This window comes from Pseudophryne corroboree, chromosome 6 (assembly GCF_028390025.1).
Source record: "Pseudophryne corroboree isolate aPseCor3 chromosome 6, aPseCor3.hap2, whole genome shotgun sequence".
Classification (NCBI taxonomy): domain Eukaryota; kingdom Metazoa; phylum Chordata; class Amphibia; order Anura; family Myobatrachidae; genus Pseudophryne; species Pseudophryne corroboree.
Genome location: NC_086449.1, coordinates 198512966 through 198531297, shown reverse-complemented (window position 1 = coordinate 198531297; position 18332 = coordinate 198512966). Strand labels below are relative to the sequence as shown.

Sequence of the window (18332 nt, the reverse complement as noted above, 5' to 3'; positions counted from 1 at the left end):
TATTTTTTTTCCATTAGAACTACAGGTACCAGCGGGCCCGTTTTTCTCCCGCATGCTGGTACTTGTGGTTCTCCAAGTACCAGCTTGCGGGGGAGGCTTGCTGGGACTTGTAGTACTACTGGAAAAAACAATATCTTTTCATTTACAACAAAGGCTATCAGCCCCCCCATCCGCAGCCCATTGGATGGGGGGGGGGGGGGGGGGGGACAGCCTCGGGCTTCACCCCTGGCCCTTGGGTGGCTGGGGGGGGGGGGGGGACCCCTTGATTGAAGGGGTCCCCACTCCCCCAGGGTACCCCGGCCAGGGGTGACTAGTTGGATATTTAATGCCAGGGCCACAGGGCACGGCATAAAAGTGACCCCCGGCTGTGGCATTATCTGTCCAGCTAGTGGAGCCCGATGCTGGTGTGAAAAATACGGGGGACCCCTACTCGTTTTGTCCCCCGTATTTTTTGCACCAGCACCAGGCGCAGGGCCCGGTGCTGGTTTTAAAAATACGGGGGATCCCCTGTCAATTTTTTCCCGGCATTTTTAGAACCAGGACCAGCTCGAAGAGCCCGAGGCTGGTTATGCTTTGGAGGGGGGACCCCACGCCATTTTTTTCCTGTATTTAACCATTCCATCTAAAAAAAAAAATTATAATTTAAAAAAAATAAGAATTTACTTACCGATAATTCTATTTCTCGTAGTCCGTAGTGGATGCTGGGGACTCCGTCAGGACCATGGGGAATAGCGGCTCCGCAGGAGACAGGGCACAAAAGTAAAAGCTTTAGGATCAGGTGGTGTGCACTGGCTCCTCCCCCTATGACCCTCCTCCAAGCCTCAGTTAGGATACTGTGCCCGGACGAGCGTACACAATAAGGAAGGATTTTGAATCCCGGGTAAGACTCATACCAGCCACACCAATCACACTGTACAACCTGTGATCTGAACCCAGTTAACAGCATGATAACAGCGGAGCCTCTGAAAAGATGGTTCACAACAATAATAACCCGATTTTTGTAACAATAACTATGTACAAGTATTGCAGACAATCCGCACTTGGGATGGGCGCCCAGCATCCACTACGGACTACGAGAAATAGAATTATCGGTAAGTAAATTCTTATTTTCTCTGACGTCCTAAGTGGATGCTGGGAACTCCGTAAGGACCATGGGGATTATACCAAAGCTCCCAAACGGGCGGGAGAGTGCGGATGACTCTGCAGCACCGAATGAGAGAACTCCAGGTCCTCCTCAGCCAGGGTATCAAATTTGTAGAATTTAGCAAACGTGTTTGCCCCTGACCAAGTAGCTGCTCGGCAAAGTTGTAAAGCCGAGACCCCTCGGGCAGCCGCCCAAGATGAGCCCACCTTCCTTGTGGAATGGGCATTTACAGATTTTGGCTGTGGCAGGCCTGCCACAGAATGTGCAAGCTGAATTGTACTACAAATCCAACGAGCAATCGTCTGCTTAGAAGCAGGAGCACCCAGCTTGTTGGGTGCAAACAGGATAAACAGCGAGTCAGTTTTCCTGACTCCAGCCGTCCTGGAAACCTATATTTTCAGGGCCCTGACAACATCTAGCAACTTGGAGTCCTCCAAGTCCCTAGTAGCCGCAGGTACCACAATAAGCTGGTTCAGGTGAAACGCTGACACCACCTTAGGGAGAAACTGGGGACGAGTCCGCAGCTCTGCCCTGTCCGAATGGACAATCAGATATGGGCTTTTGTGAGACAAAGCCGCCAATTCTGACACTCGCCTGGCCGAGGCCAGGGCCAACATCATGGTCACTTTCCATGTGAGATATTTCAAATCCACAGATTTGAGCGGTTTAAACCAATGTGATTTGAGGAATCCCAGAACTACGTTGAGATCCCACAGTGCCACTGGAGGCACAAAAGGGGGTTGTATATGCAGTACTCCCTTGACAAACTTCTGGACTTCAGGAACTGAAGCCAATTCTTTCTGGAAGAAAATCGACAGGGCCGAAATTTGAACCTTAATGGATCCCAATTTGAGGCCCATAGACACTCCTGTTTTCAGGAAATGCAGGAATCGACGAGTTGAAATTTCTTTGTGGGGCCTTCCTGGCCTCACACCACGCAACATATTTTCGCCACATGTGGTGATAATGTTGTGCGGTCACCTCCTTCCTGGCTTTGACCAGGGTAGGAGTGACCTCTTCCGGAATGCCTTTTTCCCTTAGGATCCGGCGTTCAACCGCCATGCCGTCAAACGCAGCCGCGGTAAGTCTTGGAACAGACATAGTACTTGCTGAAGCAAGTCCCTTCTTAGCGGCAGAGGCCATGAGTCCTCTGTGAGCATCTCTTGAAGTTCCGGGTACCAAGTCCTTCTTGGCCAATCCGGAGCCACGAGTATAGTTCTTACTCCTCTACGTCTTATAATTCTCAGTACCTTAGGTATGAGAAGCAGAGGAGGGAACACATACACCGACTGGTACACCCACGGTGTTACCAGAACGTCCACAGCTATTGCCTGAGGGTCTCTTGACCTGGCGCAATACCTGTCCAGTTTTTTGTTCAGGCGGGACGCCATCATGTCCACCTTTGGTTTTTCCCAATGGTTCACAATCATGTGGAAGACTTCCGTGTGAAGTCCCCACTCTCCCGGGTGGAGGTCGTGCCTGCTGAGGAAGTCTGCTTCCCAGTTGTCCACTCCCGGAATGAACACTGCTGACAGTGCTATCACATGATTTTCCGCCCAGCGAAGAATCCTTGCAGCTTCTGCCATTGCCCTCCTGCTTCTTGTGTCGCCCTGTCTTTTTACGTGGGCGACTGCCGTGATGTTGTCCGACTGGATCAGCACCGGTTGACGTTGAAGCAGAGGTCTTCCTAGGCTCAGAGCATTGTAAATTGCCCTTAGCTCCAGTATATTTATGTGGAGAGAAGTCTCCAGACTTGACCACACTCCTTGGAAATTTCTTCCCTGTGTGACTGCTCCCCAGCCTCTCAGGCTGGCATCCGTGGTCACCAGGACCCAGTCCTGAATGCCGAATCTGCTGCCCTCTAGTAGATGAGCACTCTGCAGCCACCACAGAAGAGACACCCTTGTCCTTGGAGACAGGATTATCCGCTGATGCATCTGAAGATGCGATCCGGACCATTCGTCCAGCAGATCCCACTGAAAAATTCTTTCGTGAAATCTGCCGAATGGAATCGCTTCGTAAGAAGCTACCATTTTTCCCAGGACTCTTGTGCATTGATGCACTGACACTTGGCCTGGTTCTAGGAGGTTCCTAACTAGCTCGGATAACTCCCAGGCTTTCTCCTCCGGGAGAAACACCTTTTTCTGGACTGTGTCCAGAATCATCCCTAGTAACAGCAGACGTGTCGTCGGAATCAGCTGCGATTTTGGAATATTTAGAATCCACCCGTGCTGTCGGAGAACTACTTGAGATAGTGCTACTCCGACCTCCAACTGTTCTCTGGACCTTGCCCTTATCAGGAGATCGTCCAAGTAAGGGATAATTAAGACTCCTTTTCTTTGAAGAAGAATCCTCATTTCGGCCATTACCTTGGTAAAGACCCGGGGTGCCGTGGACAATCCAAACGGCAGCGTCTGACACTGATAGTGACAGTTCTGTACCACGAACCTGAGGTACCCTTGGTGAGGTACCCTTGGCAATTTGGGACATGGAGGTAAGCATCCTTGATGTCCAGGGACACCATATAGTCCCCTTCTTCCTGGTTCGCTATCACTGCTCTGAGTGACTCCATCTTGATTTGAACCTTTGTATGTAAGTGTTCAAAGATTTCAGATTTAGAATAAATCTCACCGAGCCGTCTGGCTTCAGTACCACAAATAGTGTGGAATAATACCCCTTTCCTTGTTGTAGGAGGGGTACTTTGATTATCACCTGCTGGGAATACAGCTTGTGAATTGTTTCCAATACTGCCTCCCTGTCGGAGGGAGACGTTGGTAAAGCAGATTTCAGGAACCTGCGAGGGGGAGACGTCTCGAATTTCCAATCTGTACCCCTGGGATACTACTTGTAGGATCCAGGGGTCCACTTGCGAGTGAGCCCACTGCGCGCTGAAACTCTTGAGACGACCCCCCCCCACCGCACCTGAGTCCGCTTGTACGGCCCCAGCGTCATGCTGAGGACTTGGCAGAAGCGGTGGAGGGCTTCTGTTCCTGGGAAGGGGCTGCCTGCTGCAGTCTTCTTCCGTTCCTCTACCCCTGGGCAGATATGACTGGCCTTTTGCCCGCTTGCCCTTATGGGGACGAAAGGACTGAGGCTGAAAAGACGGTGTCTTTTTCTGCTGAGATGTGACTTGGGGTAAAAAGGTGGATTTTCCAGCTGTTGCCGTGGCCACCAGGTCCGATGGACCGACCCCAAATAACTCCTCCCCTTTATACGGCAGTACTGCCGTTTGGAATCTGCATCACCTGACCACTGTCGTGTCCATAATCATCTTCTGGCAGACATGGACATCGCACTTACTCTTGATGCCAGAGTGCAAATATCCCTCTGTGCATCTCGCATATATAGAAATGCATCCTTTAAATGCTCTATAGTCAATAAAATACTGTCCCTGTCAAGGGTATCAATATTTTCAGTCAGGGAATCCGACCAAGCCACCCCAGCGCTGCACATCCAGGCTGAGGCGATCGCTGGTCGCAGTATAACACCAGTATGTGTGTATATACTTTTTAGGATATTTTCCAGCCTCCTATTAGCTGGCTCCTTGAGGGCGGCCGTATCTGGAGACGGTAACGCCACTTGTTTTGATAAGCGTGTGAGCGCCTTTAATCATCACACACTTCATTTAATTTATCTGATTCAGGAAAAACTACAGGTAGTTTTTTCACACCCCACATAATACCCTTTTTTGTGGTACTTGTAGTATCAGAAATATGTAACACCTCCTTCATTGCCCTTAACATGTAACGTGTGGCCCTAATGGAAAATACGTTTGTTTCTTCACCGTCGACACTGGAGTCAGTGTCCGTGTCTGTGTCGACCGACTGAGGTAATGGGCGTTTTAAAGCCCCTGACGGTGTTTTAGACGCCTGGACAGGTACTAATTGGTTTGCCGGCCGTCTCATGTCGTCAACCGACCTTGCAGTTTGTTGACATTATCACGTAATTCCCTAAATAAGCCATCCATTCCGGTGTCGACTCCCTAGAGAGTGACATCACCATTACAGGCAATTGCTCCGCCTCCTCACCAACATCGTCCTCCTACATGTCGACACACACGTACCGACACACAGCACACACACAGGGAATGCTCTGATAGAGGACAGGACCCCACTAGCCCTTTGGGGAGACAGAGGGAGAGTTTGCCAGCACACACCAAAACGCTATAATTTTACAGGGACAACCTTATATAAGTGTTTTCCCTTATAGCATCTTAATATGTAATAATATCGCCACAAAAATGCCCCCCCTCTCTGTTTTAACCCTGTTTCTGTAGTGCAGTGCAGGGGAGAGCCTGGGAGCCTTCCCACCAGCAGTTCTGTGAGGGAAAATGGCGCTGTGTGCTGAGGAGAATAGGCCCCGCCCCCTTTTCGGCGGGCTTCTTCTCCCGTTTTTCTGACAACCTGGCAGGGGTTAAATACATCCATATAGCCCCAGGGGCTATATGTGATGTATTTTTAGCCAGCATAGGTACTTTCATTGCTGCTCAGGGCGCCCCCCCCAGCGCCCTGCACCCTCAGTGACCGTTGGTGTGAAGTGTGCTGAGAGCAATGGCGCACAGCTGCAGTGCTGTGCGCTACCTTAAGAAGACTGGGAAGTCTTCAGCCGCCGATTTCTGGACCTCTTCTCTCTTCAGCATCTGCAAGGGGGTCGGCGGCGCGGCTCCGGTGACCCATCCAGGCTGTACCTGTGATCGTCCCTCTGGAGCTAGTGTCCAGTAGCCTAAGAAGCCAATCCAACCTGCACGCAGGTGAGTTCACTTCTTCTCCCCTAAGTCCCTCGATGCAGTGAGCCTGTTGCCAGCAGGACTCACTGAAAATAAAAAAAACCTACAGTAACAAAACTTTTACTCTAAGCAGCTCTTTAGGAGAGCCACCTAGATTGCACCCTTCTCGGCCGGGCACAAAGATCTAACTGAGGCTTGGAGGAGGGTCATAGGGGGAGGAGCCAGTGCACACCACCTGATCCTAAAGCTTTTACTTTTGTGCCCTGTCTCCTGCGGAGCCGCTATTCCCCATGGTCCTGACGGAGTCCCCAGCATCCACTTAGGACGTCAGAGAAATATATAAATAATACTTGTGCCTCCAAAAAAGACAAACCAAGTACCTAATCCCATCTAATAAAAATAGATATGCTTCAAGCTGCTGGGTTCCATCGTACGACTATCCAAATTATTAATAATGAATTAATTAGTGATTAATAATAATGTGTGGGCCAGAAAAGTCCATTTATAATGACAACCACTGTTTTCTATGGGTGAAACGGGTTCAGTGTGAAAGGTACCAAAACGGGAATGAAATGGTAATTTACTGGTTACAACATGAGATGTGAAAGGGGTTTAACTGCTCAGACCCGTTTTAAGAACCGTTTCAAATACCATTTCAAAAGCAGGTTTTGCGATGTGAAAGCAGCATTATTTACCTTACACTATAGATCCAATGAGTAGCTCAAGTTAATGCAGAGGAATGTCAGAGACAGTCTAGAGACTGATATGAGAAACAAATTTTAGGATTGATGCGCCAATGGTTTGGGAAAAATATGGTACACAGAAACCACATAGCCCCAAGCACTGCTGATAATGGGTCCCAAGTCCATATATACTGTAACAAGCATGGAGACTCTAAGAACCCTACCCTCAGGACTTGGCCTGCTTGCATTTGTGAAGTATGCATTTGTGAAGTATGTATTTTAAGGATGAAGTTAGAACCGGAGTTTGAACTGCATTTGGACTACGCTAGAATCTCTAATTAAACTAGTTCCCCAAACACTGCAACTCAGGACCATTATGTGGCCTCTCCTCACTTCTGCCATGAGAACACCAGGACCAATGTCTACTACTCCTCTGTCCAAGAACATCATGACTGCTCCTGGGACTTACCCCTCAAGCTGAACAGGGAACTGAGGGGCATGCGCACAAGGACCAGACTTTGCTGGGTCATTTCCATTGGACATTAGTGTGCCCCCACATTCTCACACCCACCCGCACTGCTCTCATGAGACCAGGACATTTATAATTTTCACAAAATAACGTTAGTACAGTTTTCCTGCAAATGTGTTTTTCTCTTTCTTTTCTTCTTACAGCGTACTTCCACCCCACTGTGTGCTATTCCTGTAATGTTTACCTCCATTGATTGCACACCCTGCCAGCAGCAACCTATGCAGTGCGCCCCACATGGCTGCCTCGGATGGTTCCTCCGTGGGTAGGGTGTGCTTCATTTGGATCTTTCCATGCAGGGTATAGCATACTCCTACACGTGTGTCAGTTTTCCTATACATGCATTTGGCACTTTTACGGCTCATCTCCCACTGTGTAACCTTCGTAGTGCGCCCAACATGGCTGCCTTATCTGGTGCGCTTGTGGATGGGATGAAAAATACATGGACCTGATGGGTTTTGTTGGAACCCTACTCTGAACTTTAGGACTCTGAAATCTCCCAATTTTGTGTTATCTCTTCTGGGGGTGGACTATTCCACCCTGGGTAATCCTACGCAGTGCGCTCAAGATGGCTGCCGCACCTGGTACCTTGTGAGGGTGGAATACACAACCCTTGGAGGTTATTACCCAAAATGCCTACACCAATCATGCATTATGCTTTCTGTGTGCTCAAGCTTTTTTTTTTAATGTCTGTGTGGTTTATCTTTTGATGTATTACTTAAATCTTCTGTATTATGTGCATTGTTTGAGTTCAAGATAGCGCCCCGGATGGCTGCTTCGGTGCTGCTCTGCAGAGCAGCCCTCGTTTTTAGTTTTACATGTATAATATGTCTAATATGTCGAGTCTAACGTACAGTTGAAATGTGCAGTATGAACTCATACGTCTAATGTTTGTAATGTATGCTACGTTTCCCCCCCTTCTTATGCTATATATTCCCCCTTCATGTTGCTGCTTGGCAATGCACTGTACCACAAAAAATTCCTAGTGTACATGAGTACACCTGGCCAATAAAGAAGATTCTGATTTAAATCAAGTCTGTATCTTTAGGGTGCTACATGCGCCATTACAGGTGGTCACATAGCCGCAACGATTAACGTTAACCACACCACTTAAAAAGCATTACATGCCTCTGTAGCAGAAAAGAAGGAACAGCAACAATTTGTCAACTGAAATGTATTCCTTTAATGTACTCATTTTCCAAGGCGGCCATCCAAGACGCAAAGCTACATTCTGGCACATATTTCTCTAGTTGCAAACAGGCCACTGATTAAGCACTTTCAGCAACAGAGATAAATAACTGTGATGCTGCGTAAGGTGCTAATATTGTGGCTGAAGTCCGGTCATGGAAGGGAAGATATAAGAGACATTTGCTCAGCTGTATTGTACAGTTACTAAGGAAAATCAGAAATTTCAGCTCTATGCATTAAATAACCTGCATTCATTCCTGTTGAATGGACAGAAGGTGACCTAGTTTCTGGCAATACAACACCATGGCTTAATCTTAGGCAGCAGTGTCTGGGAACAGCATACCTAGATTGTTGGCCATGGAGTGAATGTTATTTAATATTGTAGGTTATGGAGATTTAGTAAATTCTGGAGGAAAATAAATAAATAAATAAAAAAAAAAAAAAGGGATGTTGGTACTTGCCAGATAAATCCTTATCTTTGGATCTATAGGTGGCACTGGAGTACTCTTGGAATATGGATGGTGCGATAGCAGGGAAAGGCGAATTTAAATATTTAAATGTGTAACCCTCCGCCCTCTCCATACTCCCATAATGCACCAGTGTTTTTACTGTGCCAAAAAGGAGACAAAAGAAAGATGAAAAGCGGAGAATTACATCTAACAATATAACATAACGAACAACTAGAAAGTTGAAATGACAACCGATAATCTCCTAAACATTCAACAGGCAGGTGATAGTGTTTTTTTCCACAAGATAAACTGAACCTACCATGAGACAGGTAAAACTGCTCTGGGCGGGTGTCCAGTGCCCCCTATGGATTCAAAGAAAAGGATTTTCAAAATCCCATTTTCTTTTTCATCACCCAGGTGTCACTGGAGTACTCTTGGGACGTACCAAAGTTCCCCCTTGGGCGGGAGAGCTGTGTAGCACCTGTAACAGTAGAAGGCCAAAGCTAGATGCTGATGCCGCAAAAGTATCAGACTTATAAAAGCGCACAAACGTGTACACAGTTGACCATGTAAGTGCACTGCAAAGCTGCATTGTGGAAGCCCCACAACCTGCTGCCCATGACGTTTCCACCGAACGCGTGGAATGAGCTGAATGGATGCAGGCGGTTGTAGATTAGCATAAAAATTAGAGTGACAAATAGCTTAAACCACCTAGAGAAGATCTGTTTAGAATCTGACCAAAATACCTTGACTGCATCCTAGAGAACAAAGAATATGTTTAACTCACTGTCGCTGTTCGAGCTACATAAATACGAAGAGTGCAAACCATATGCAAACTAGCTAGAATTCCTTAATCTTCTGACATACAGGAACCACTACTGGTTGATCTATGTGAAAAGTGGACACTACCTTTGGTAGAAAAAAAACGGAATTTGTTTGAAGTTCCACTGTATTATAATAACACCAGATAAGGTGTTCTGCACTCAATTTTGAAACGCGCCTTGTAAAAACTAAGGCCAGAAGAATCTGTTTTCCAAGTTGGAAACGTAACATTCAGATGTTGTAAAGGCTCAAAAATTGAAGACTGTAAATAAATCATAGACTAGATTTAAGTTTCATGGAGCTGTACGTGGTACAAAACGGAGGTTGAACTCTAAGTACACCTTACAGAAATCTGAGCTGCTGGCAAAATAGGCAACCGGCACTGAAAAAAGAATTATCAAAGCGGACACCTGCACCTTTAGAGTTGATACACGTAGTGCTCCATCTAATCCTGTTTGTAAAAACAGTAAAAGACAGGAAAGCTCGAATGAAGAGATCGAAAACTTCAGCGTTTCACCCCCCCCCCCCCCCCCGATATAAGCTCTCTAAATTCATGATAGTGAGCTACTGTAACCGGCTTCCGAGCTCACAGCATGGTTGGTATAACCGACTATGGAATGCCCTCCTTTATTAATAGAGTGGTTTTTAACAGCCACCCCATCAATGTAGCCACGCTAAATCAGAGTATAAAAAAAATAAAAAGGACCCTGTTGCAGAAGGACTGTACGTAGAGATAGCGGCCTCGGATCGTTTGCGAGGAGACCGTGGAGATCGGAGAACTGAATTGTCCTAAGCCCCTGAGGCGCCACTACTACGACAGTTGTGGATTTCTTTTGATCCACTTAGCAACCCAGGAAACAGCGGAAATTGTGGAAACAGATATACCGGGCTGTACAGCCAAGCTATCTTGATAGCATCCACTGCCTCCTCCTTTGGATCTCTAGTCCTGGAGACATACCTGTGTGTCTGAAGACCTTTGGCGAAATGTCATTAGATTCCCCTGTGGGTATTCCATAACTGGTCTTGCATCCGGACACTTCTGGATGTAATGGCCAATTCACCTGGATAAAAATCCTGATGCTTAGACTGGGTACCCGATGTCTACGCCTGGAATGAGAGCTGCTGATAGCTTCACTTGGTGATGTTCAGCCAAATGCAGAATATAAGCAACTTCTCGCAAGGGCATCCTTGTTTTGTATGCGACAGCCTTCGCATAGCCTGACTGAACCTGAACAGTCTGAGACTGGGTTATGTGGACTGCCTGTTAGAGAATGTTTAAAATTGCTCAGAATTCTTAGAAATTTATGACAGTAAACTTTCTCGGTCTACCCATAGACCCTGAAACTGAAGGTTTGGAGCAGTGTTCCTGCATTGTCAGAGATTTACATCCCTCGGCAGAATTTTGAAATTCCAGACATTGAACCTCTCTCCTACCGAGAGAATTTTGTATGGAGCCACCAGAGTAGAGAAAACTCTAGCCCTTGGAGACAAGCACAACAAGAGATGAATTTGTATATGAGACCTTGACCACTGTGCAAGAAGGTCTAGCTGAAAAGAGTGAAATATTCCAAACTGGTGCTTTGAAACACGGCACCATCTTTCCCAACAGTCAAATGCACCAATGCATCGAGACTGTCTCTAGTTTGAGCAATAGATGTTGAACTAGGACATTGTCCATTTAGTTAGGCATTTGAATAATCATTTGTTGAGCTGAAGCTTGATGAGGAAATCATCACCCTACTATCACTCCCAGTGATACGAGAGAAACAATCACAGACATGATCCCTGTGAATACTGTAGGCGTTGAGGACAGGCCAAACTATAGTGACCGAGAGTGATAACGATTTTGTTAAATTGCAAACCGCAGAAACGCCTTAGGTGGTGTCCTTGAGATACAATGAAAGTGGTTCTAAACCTGCAATCACTGTTAGCAGCGATTACAACCTGAATCTGCAGTAAGTGATGCACTGCGACTGAGCCGTCCGGCCTTGGTACTACAAAAGATTGAAATAAAACCCTTTGACCCTATTAGAGTAGTGGTACCCAAATTAAACTGCTCAATTCATGAGAGATTGAATATAGGTCTGCAGAACTGCTCTCTTGTATACGGACATCGGCAGTCCTGTCCTTGAACACCACAATGGTGAACACTAAATTTGCGGGTCTACCCATGTCTGGATGTCTAAAGCCACACCACATGATAATTTTGTAAATAACGTGCTCCTACAATTGACGAACTAAAATAGACTTAAAGTCCATCATGCCAGTGGTTAGTTAGCTAGCCTTGTTTCCGGACTACGGCTAGTGGTTTCAAGCCCGGCTAAGAAAGGACCAAAGCCTAAATGACCTGCCTGCTGGTTCAGAATACTTCATTTTAGTTGCGGGGAGGCCCTCCCCGTCATGCAGTAGGCTTGTCTAATTTGGAAGCAGGCTGACGGGCAGCCCAGGCACTTTTAGGTTTGGGCTTAGGTTTTGGAAGTGCGAGCCTGTTTCGGGTACGCCTGACCCTTTGCTTTACCTGGAGGTCGAAAGGAACTAAAGGAAGTACTCTTAACCTTCGGGACCGAAGGAGCAGTACTAGGTAGACATGACATATTAGCTGAAGCTAAGTCAGCAACAATCTTGTTGAGATCCTCACCAAAAAAGGATGTTCCCCTTAAACGGGAGCACCTCCAGGGTTTTCATAGAGTCCAGATCCACAGACCAAGACCATAACCAGAGAATCCGGCGTGCCAGAATGGACATAGTAGAGGCCTTGGTCGCCAGAACAACGGCATCAGAAGCCGCCTCCTTAATGTAATAAGAGGCTGTGACAATATATGAAAGACATTGTCTAGCATTATCAGAAAAATTGGACGGCAGCTCTGCTTCCACCTCCTGAGCGCACGCTTCAATAGCTTCTGAAGCCCAAATAGCCGCAATAGTGGGCCGATGCACAGCTCCCGCAAGGGTATAAATAGCCTTTAAGCAACCCTCCACACGCTTATCCGTCGGGTCCTTCAGAGAGGTGACGGTAGTTACAGGCAGAGCAGAGGACACCACCAGCCGAGCTACTTGCGAATCCACCGGCAGTGGTGTTTCCCAATTTTTACTTAACTCCGCAGCGAGGTGATAGCGAGCCAGCATCTTCTTGTGAGGTGTGAATTTCTTTCCTGGATTTTCCCTGGATTCCTGACGAATGTCAACTAAGTGGTAAGAATGAGGTAAAACTAATTTAGTAACCTTCGGACGTTTGAATCTATCAGGTTTCTTAGAGGTAACAACAGGTTCTGGGTCATCATCAATTTGAAGAATCAGCCTGATAGCCTCTAATAGGTCAGAAACATCCACCTGTGAAACAGATTCCCCATCAGAAGAGTCTGGATCAGTGTCTGAGGGGTCAGTATACACGCCATCCTCACCAGACGAAGTGTCTGAAACATGGGTGGATTGTGAGGAAGTAATGGACTACTTAGAGGACCCCTTGGTCTTAGGCGGGCGAGGGTTAGGTTTCTGTTTGTTCAATGAGTGATTCAATTGCTGTAACTGAGTGGACAGGAGATCTGCCCATGGCGGATTAACCGCAGGGACAATATGTGGCTGTACAGGCACGTGAGGTTCCATAGGGGGCGAAAGTCTAGTTACTAGCGTATTTAGTAAAGTAGAGAAAGTAGCCCAAGGCGGTCGTTATGTACCCCCGTTGCTACAGATCTACTGGGGGGTAGAGAGCCCCCAGAACCTTAACCCTCCGCCGCTATGTTTTCCTCTAATGTGTCTGTGACATCACCACCGCGTATTGTGGGATCAGCCACTTGAAGCTGACATAATATGAAAGCGTGAACCACGGGCAACACAGTACAATATCATCAGTGTAATACCTAACCAAGAACCCCCTGTGCAGCGTGAGAGCACAAACAGAGGATTCAGGAGGTATACAGTGACTGAAAATCACAGAGAAAAATACACAATAAGTATATCCTGTGAAACACCTATATCAAACAATAACCCTGACGCACTTAGCCCCCCTCAGGGTACAGAATATAGGGATAGCAGTCTGAGATACACGAAGCAGAAACCACACAGCAGCTATATGCACACACACAGTCACATGTACAATGCAGAAATTATGACAAACAATAAAACTGCACTGGACTAGCAATACTAAGTAATACTAAGTAAAGCTAAATAGACTTATAGATATATCAATGCACAGTAAAGACTGGATGTATATCACAGGGTACTTGTACTACATAACCCTGAAGTAATGCACTGTTCAGTGTTAGTTAAGTGTCCTGTAAAATGCACAGCACTGATAATGCAGTCGACTTTACAGAGGACACTTTGCCAATACAGTCCCAGAATCAGCTCAGCGTGTAGTGATGGTGCCCAAACGCTGACAGGGAGTGAGGGAGAGAGAGATGCAGCTCCAGGGCGGGAACATTTACTCTAAATGGCGCCCTGTGGCTGGGGGAGGGGCTACAGGTCAGAGCCTTATCCCTTGCTGGACTTCACCACCGGGTACTGTGGGCCATAATAAAATGGTTTGTACAGAAAACCGACCTGTGCCCCTGCCCTGGTGGGTCTAGTGGGGTCCCTGTACCAACACAGTGTCCACGCCAGCGCGCGCAGCCCGCCTCCTAATGGCCGTGCCGGATAGCGATTTACAGCGGGTCCAGCCTGGGGGCCCCCTCTTACCTCCTCCCTACATGCGGCCATGCGATCCCGGAGAGCTGCAGCGAGTGTGTGTGCCTGACCAGAAGAACCTGAGCCCTCCGCTGTAAGTACCCGGCAACCAGGGCGCAGGAGTATACAGCGCCGCCGGCGGAGGTGATGGAGCTGCAGCATGAGATGTCAGAATGACATCTAGCACTAAGAGTTCCTCTGCTGCAGCCCTTGATGTCTTCTATCTTCTTTAAAAAAAGCTCTTTTCAGGGCTGCTGCCTGTTCGTGTCCTGCACTGCAGGCACCAACTTACAAACTGATCTCCTGTGCACGGAGGCGGGGTTATAGAGAAGGCGGCGCTGAGCATTTTGGGTACAGTCAAATCTTTTAGCCTGTTGGTGCCTCAGATCAAGATCCTACTCTACACCCTGATGTTATCCCTGTGGAAACCAGTGTACCCCGCTGCAGAAAAGAAAATTATTATATTATCCTCAGTATGCTTATAGTGTTCACTCTAGTTGCAGGTGCCGATTACCGAGGAGGGTATATTTAATTTTGATGGGTCTAATCTTAGAGGTGATGTATCGCTACAGATACTGTAGCTTTACATGTACAATTGTGTGCTTGAAAATCATGTGTAATGTCCTCCTCACTGACCAGTACCCTACACCTACAGTGAACACTATCCTGGGCATATAATATGTGGTGTTACACCCATAGATACCTCAGTACACTACACCTACAGTGAACACTATCCTGGGCATATAATATGTGGTGTTTAACCCATAGCTACCTCAGTACACTACACCTACAGTGAACACTATGCTGGGCATATGTGGCTTTACACCAATAGTTGTCTATCAGGATTCTACTAGGATGAGCCTTATATATCCTCATACCCAACAGAAAAAAAACACTTTGTACACTTACAACTAGTGTGTCTTCTGATTCATGCAGCATCAAGTTCCAGATGATAGACTAACCGCCAATAGGTCGACATGTAATAGGCTGACAGGTATAAAAGGTTGACAGTGCTAAAGGCAGACAGGTACAAAAGGTCTACAATACAATGGTCGACACAAGTTGTTGGGTTTTTTTCAGCATTTACCATCCACATGGACTACAATTGGGAATAGTAACCTGGGCAGAGTGCAGCGAGGCAAGTTGCCCAAAATGTGGTGAATGAAGCGAGCCCATGAGGGTACACATTTCCACTAATTTGGCTTAGATATAGTTAAACATACAAAAGATCAGCAGAAAAACTAGTGTCGACCATTTCCATGTCAACCTTTCGACCCCACCAACATAAAGCATATTGACCATATGGTGTCAACCTATTGACTGTCGACTTATTAATTGACGATCTTTTAATCCATACTGCAGTATCCTATTCACAAGCAAGGATTCCGTAGTACACAGATAGTCACATATAGGTTCTGCCCTAAAAACCGGTCAGCAAATCACGATATCAGCAACGAACCATCTCAATAGAAAATGTGCCGGCTTGAAATACTTTCCGGTATCACTGGCAAAAATCAAATTTTTACATTACTTCCCATGTATTGCCATATAACACTCATACTAACATTTTCTGGACAATGACCAACAAGATGCCTAACCCCAAAGCAGTCTTTAGCACATGTAAGTGTCTTTTCAGGTCTCCAACATCAACTGCTCTGACTACCAATACTACACAAACTTTGGTTTCCTACTTGAGATATGAATGGTTTTCCTGTTCCCCAAGCAATAACCTCCTTAATATTCCTTCCTTCACCCTCTGGCATACTATCAAATCAACTTTACTTCATGAAACTGCTGTAATAATTATTACATACAGACATCCCTGAGTTCAAACAGTAGGGACATGGGGGGTCATTCAGAGTTGTTCGCTCGCTAGCTGCTTTTAGCAGCATTGCACACGCTAAGCCGCCGCCCTCTGGGAGTGTATCTTAGCTTAGCAGAATTGCGAACGAAAGATTAGCAGAATTGCGAATAAAAATGTCTTAGCAGTTTCTGAGTAGCTCGAGACTTACTCCTACACTGCGATCAGTTCAGTCAGTTTCGTCCCTGGTTTGACGTCACAAACACACCCAGCGTTCGCCCAGACACTCCCCCGTTTCTTCAGACACTCCCGCGTTTTTCCCAGAAACGCCAGCGTTTTTCCGCACACTTCCAGAAAACGTCCAGTTTCCGCCCAGAAACACCCACTTCCTGTCAATCACACTACGATCACCAGAACGATGAAAAAGCTTTGTTATGCCGTGAGTAAAATACCTAACTTTTGTGTAAAATAACTAAGCGCATGCGCTCTGCGAACCTTGCGCATGCGCAGTAAGCGACTAATCGCAGTATAGCGAAAATTGGCAACGAGCGAACAACTCGGAATGACTCCCATGGTGTATAAATAAAGACCCATACAGTGACAAAGTCACAACTCCTAAATATGACAAGTAGCAATGCATTAGAATGTATAAAAAGTCTTACCAGTAAATACATTTAATATGTAAAAAAACAAAACAAAAAAAAAAAATCTTCCCCTAAAAGAGTTAACCACTTTGTTGAAGTAAATAATGTCCATTAACCAGTCAGTGTGTACCTCTTTATATTTTCCACAATGTGGCTCAACAACTACAACCAAAGCGTTCCTCTGTTAATGAGTTGATTATTTCATCAGCTTGGAAGTATACTGGCTTATTCTTCTTTACAGAGCTGCTTTATCTGCTGTCTTGCATGAGTTGTAATGTTGTGACACGACCAAAAATTAGGTAATGGTTAGAATTTTGAAAGGAATACTCCACAACTTGAAATTTCTTTAGTTCCGGTCAGCCAATCATTTGTAGGATTACATGCCTGTTTAAAATGACTATTGTACTGGATAATCTGTTATATCTGCTAAACTTCAACTAAAAGATGGATACTTTCACAGTCTTCTGCAGAGTTTACACTTACGACCCAGAACTCTTACTCTGCATGTCTCCTTGGTGTGGAGAGAAACCCAAAGGAGCCTACTAAACTCATGGGTATAGCCACCACGTTTGTCACGGGTGGGAAAAGTTTTGTCAGAATGCAGCGTATAGTGTAACCAGATATAAGATTTCACATTTATTCAATATGTATCACCTTCTTGCACACTCCCTTCCATTCTCCTACTCAATCATTCAGATGGACTTTGGCAACCCTGACGCAAGTGATTTGGGAGGATAGTGTCCTTCCCATGAATACCGCCCCTGTCTACTATTTTCCTTTGAGTAAACTTATGAAAACGAACTTCAGACAATACAAAGGAGGCTTGCACAATATTACTAATAAAGCAGGTGACAGCCCCATGTATAATATGTGTGTACAAAAGTTACTGATCCCAACCCAGTTCCATTTGTGCAAAGGTACGTTTCTTCCTAACATCTTCCTACGTCTCGACTAATTTCATTACAATGTTATGCTACCCTATTTAGTACCCCATCTCCTACATCTTCCCTTGTTTCTCAATTATCTGCATGATCACATTCAGGCCTGCATACCCAGATGTACCCTCTCATTAAGAAATATATGGCAGAAAAATTCTCAGATAAGATTTATACTGCATAATAATTAACAACCATCAACAAAACAAGGTAAGTTTAGTGTGTTCATGCTCAAACTAACTTTATTATTAGAACTTGGTTGAATAGAGATAAGATTTCAGGAGAAATGAACAAGAAATGATACCTCTGTCACTGCTGCACACAAAGGCCGGCCTGAAAACATTTGTTGTACTAAACAGTAACTTCAGCCTCGGTAGCCGCACTACTACCCCAAATTATCAGACCGTGATCCACTTACCTTAATACCCCTTTCCGCACCATTCCTTTCTGAGAATAGCTTGTGAATGAGAGAGCAGACCAACAAAGTGTCAGAAACAGGCCCTGAGCATATAAATAGGAACAGGCTGCCATCTAACAAGTACTATGAACATGCTGTTACATTACAATGCAAGGAGAATTACCCTGCTCATAGTACAATATCATTCGTGGTTTATGTGGCTTTTCGGGAAAAGCAAAAGATCTTTGTTCATGCCATATATGCACCATGGTACATGCTGTATGCCAGGCATTCCCAACCTCATTCCTCAAGGCACACTAACAGTCCAGGTTTTAGGGATATCCAGGCTTAAGCA

The 18332-nt window shown here is 45.9% G+C and overlaps 1 protein-coding gene across 5 annotated transcripts in view; it reads right to left on the bottom strand.

Annotated features, from left to right (window-relative positions):
* Positions 1–18332, bottom strand: part of DENND4A (DENN domain containing 4A) — a 261785-nt gene that overhangs the window by 64936 nt on the left and 178517 nt on the right. For 3 of the 5 annotated variants that reach the window (XM_063925588.1, XM_063925589.1, XM_063925591.1), the window contains exon 14: positions 17999–18037. The exons of the other annotated variants lie outside the window; for them this stretch is intronic. In XM_063925588.1, coding sequence (XP_063781658.1) covers positions 17999–18037 — 39 coding nt within the window. The remainder of the gene's footprint in view (positions 1–17998; positions 18038–18332) is intronic. 5 annotated transcript variants of the gene reach the window in all.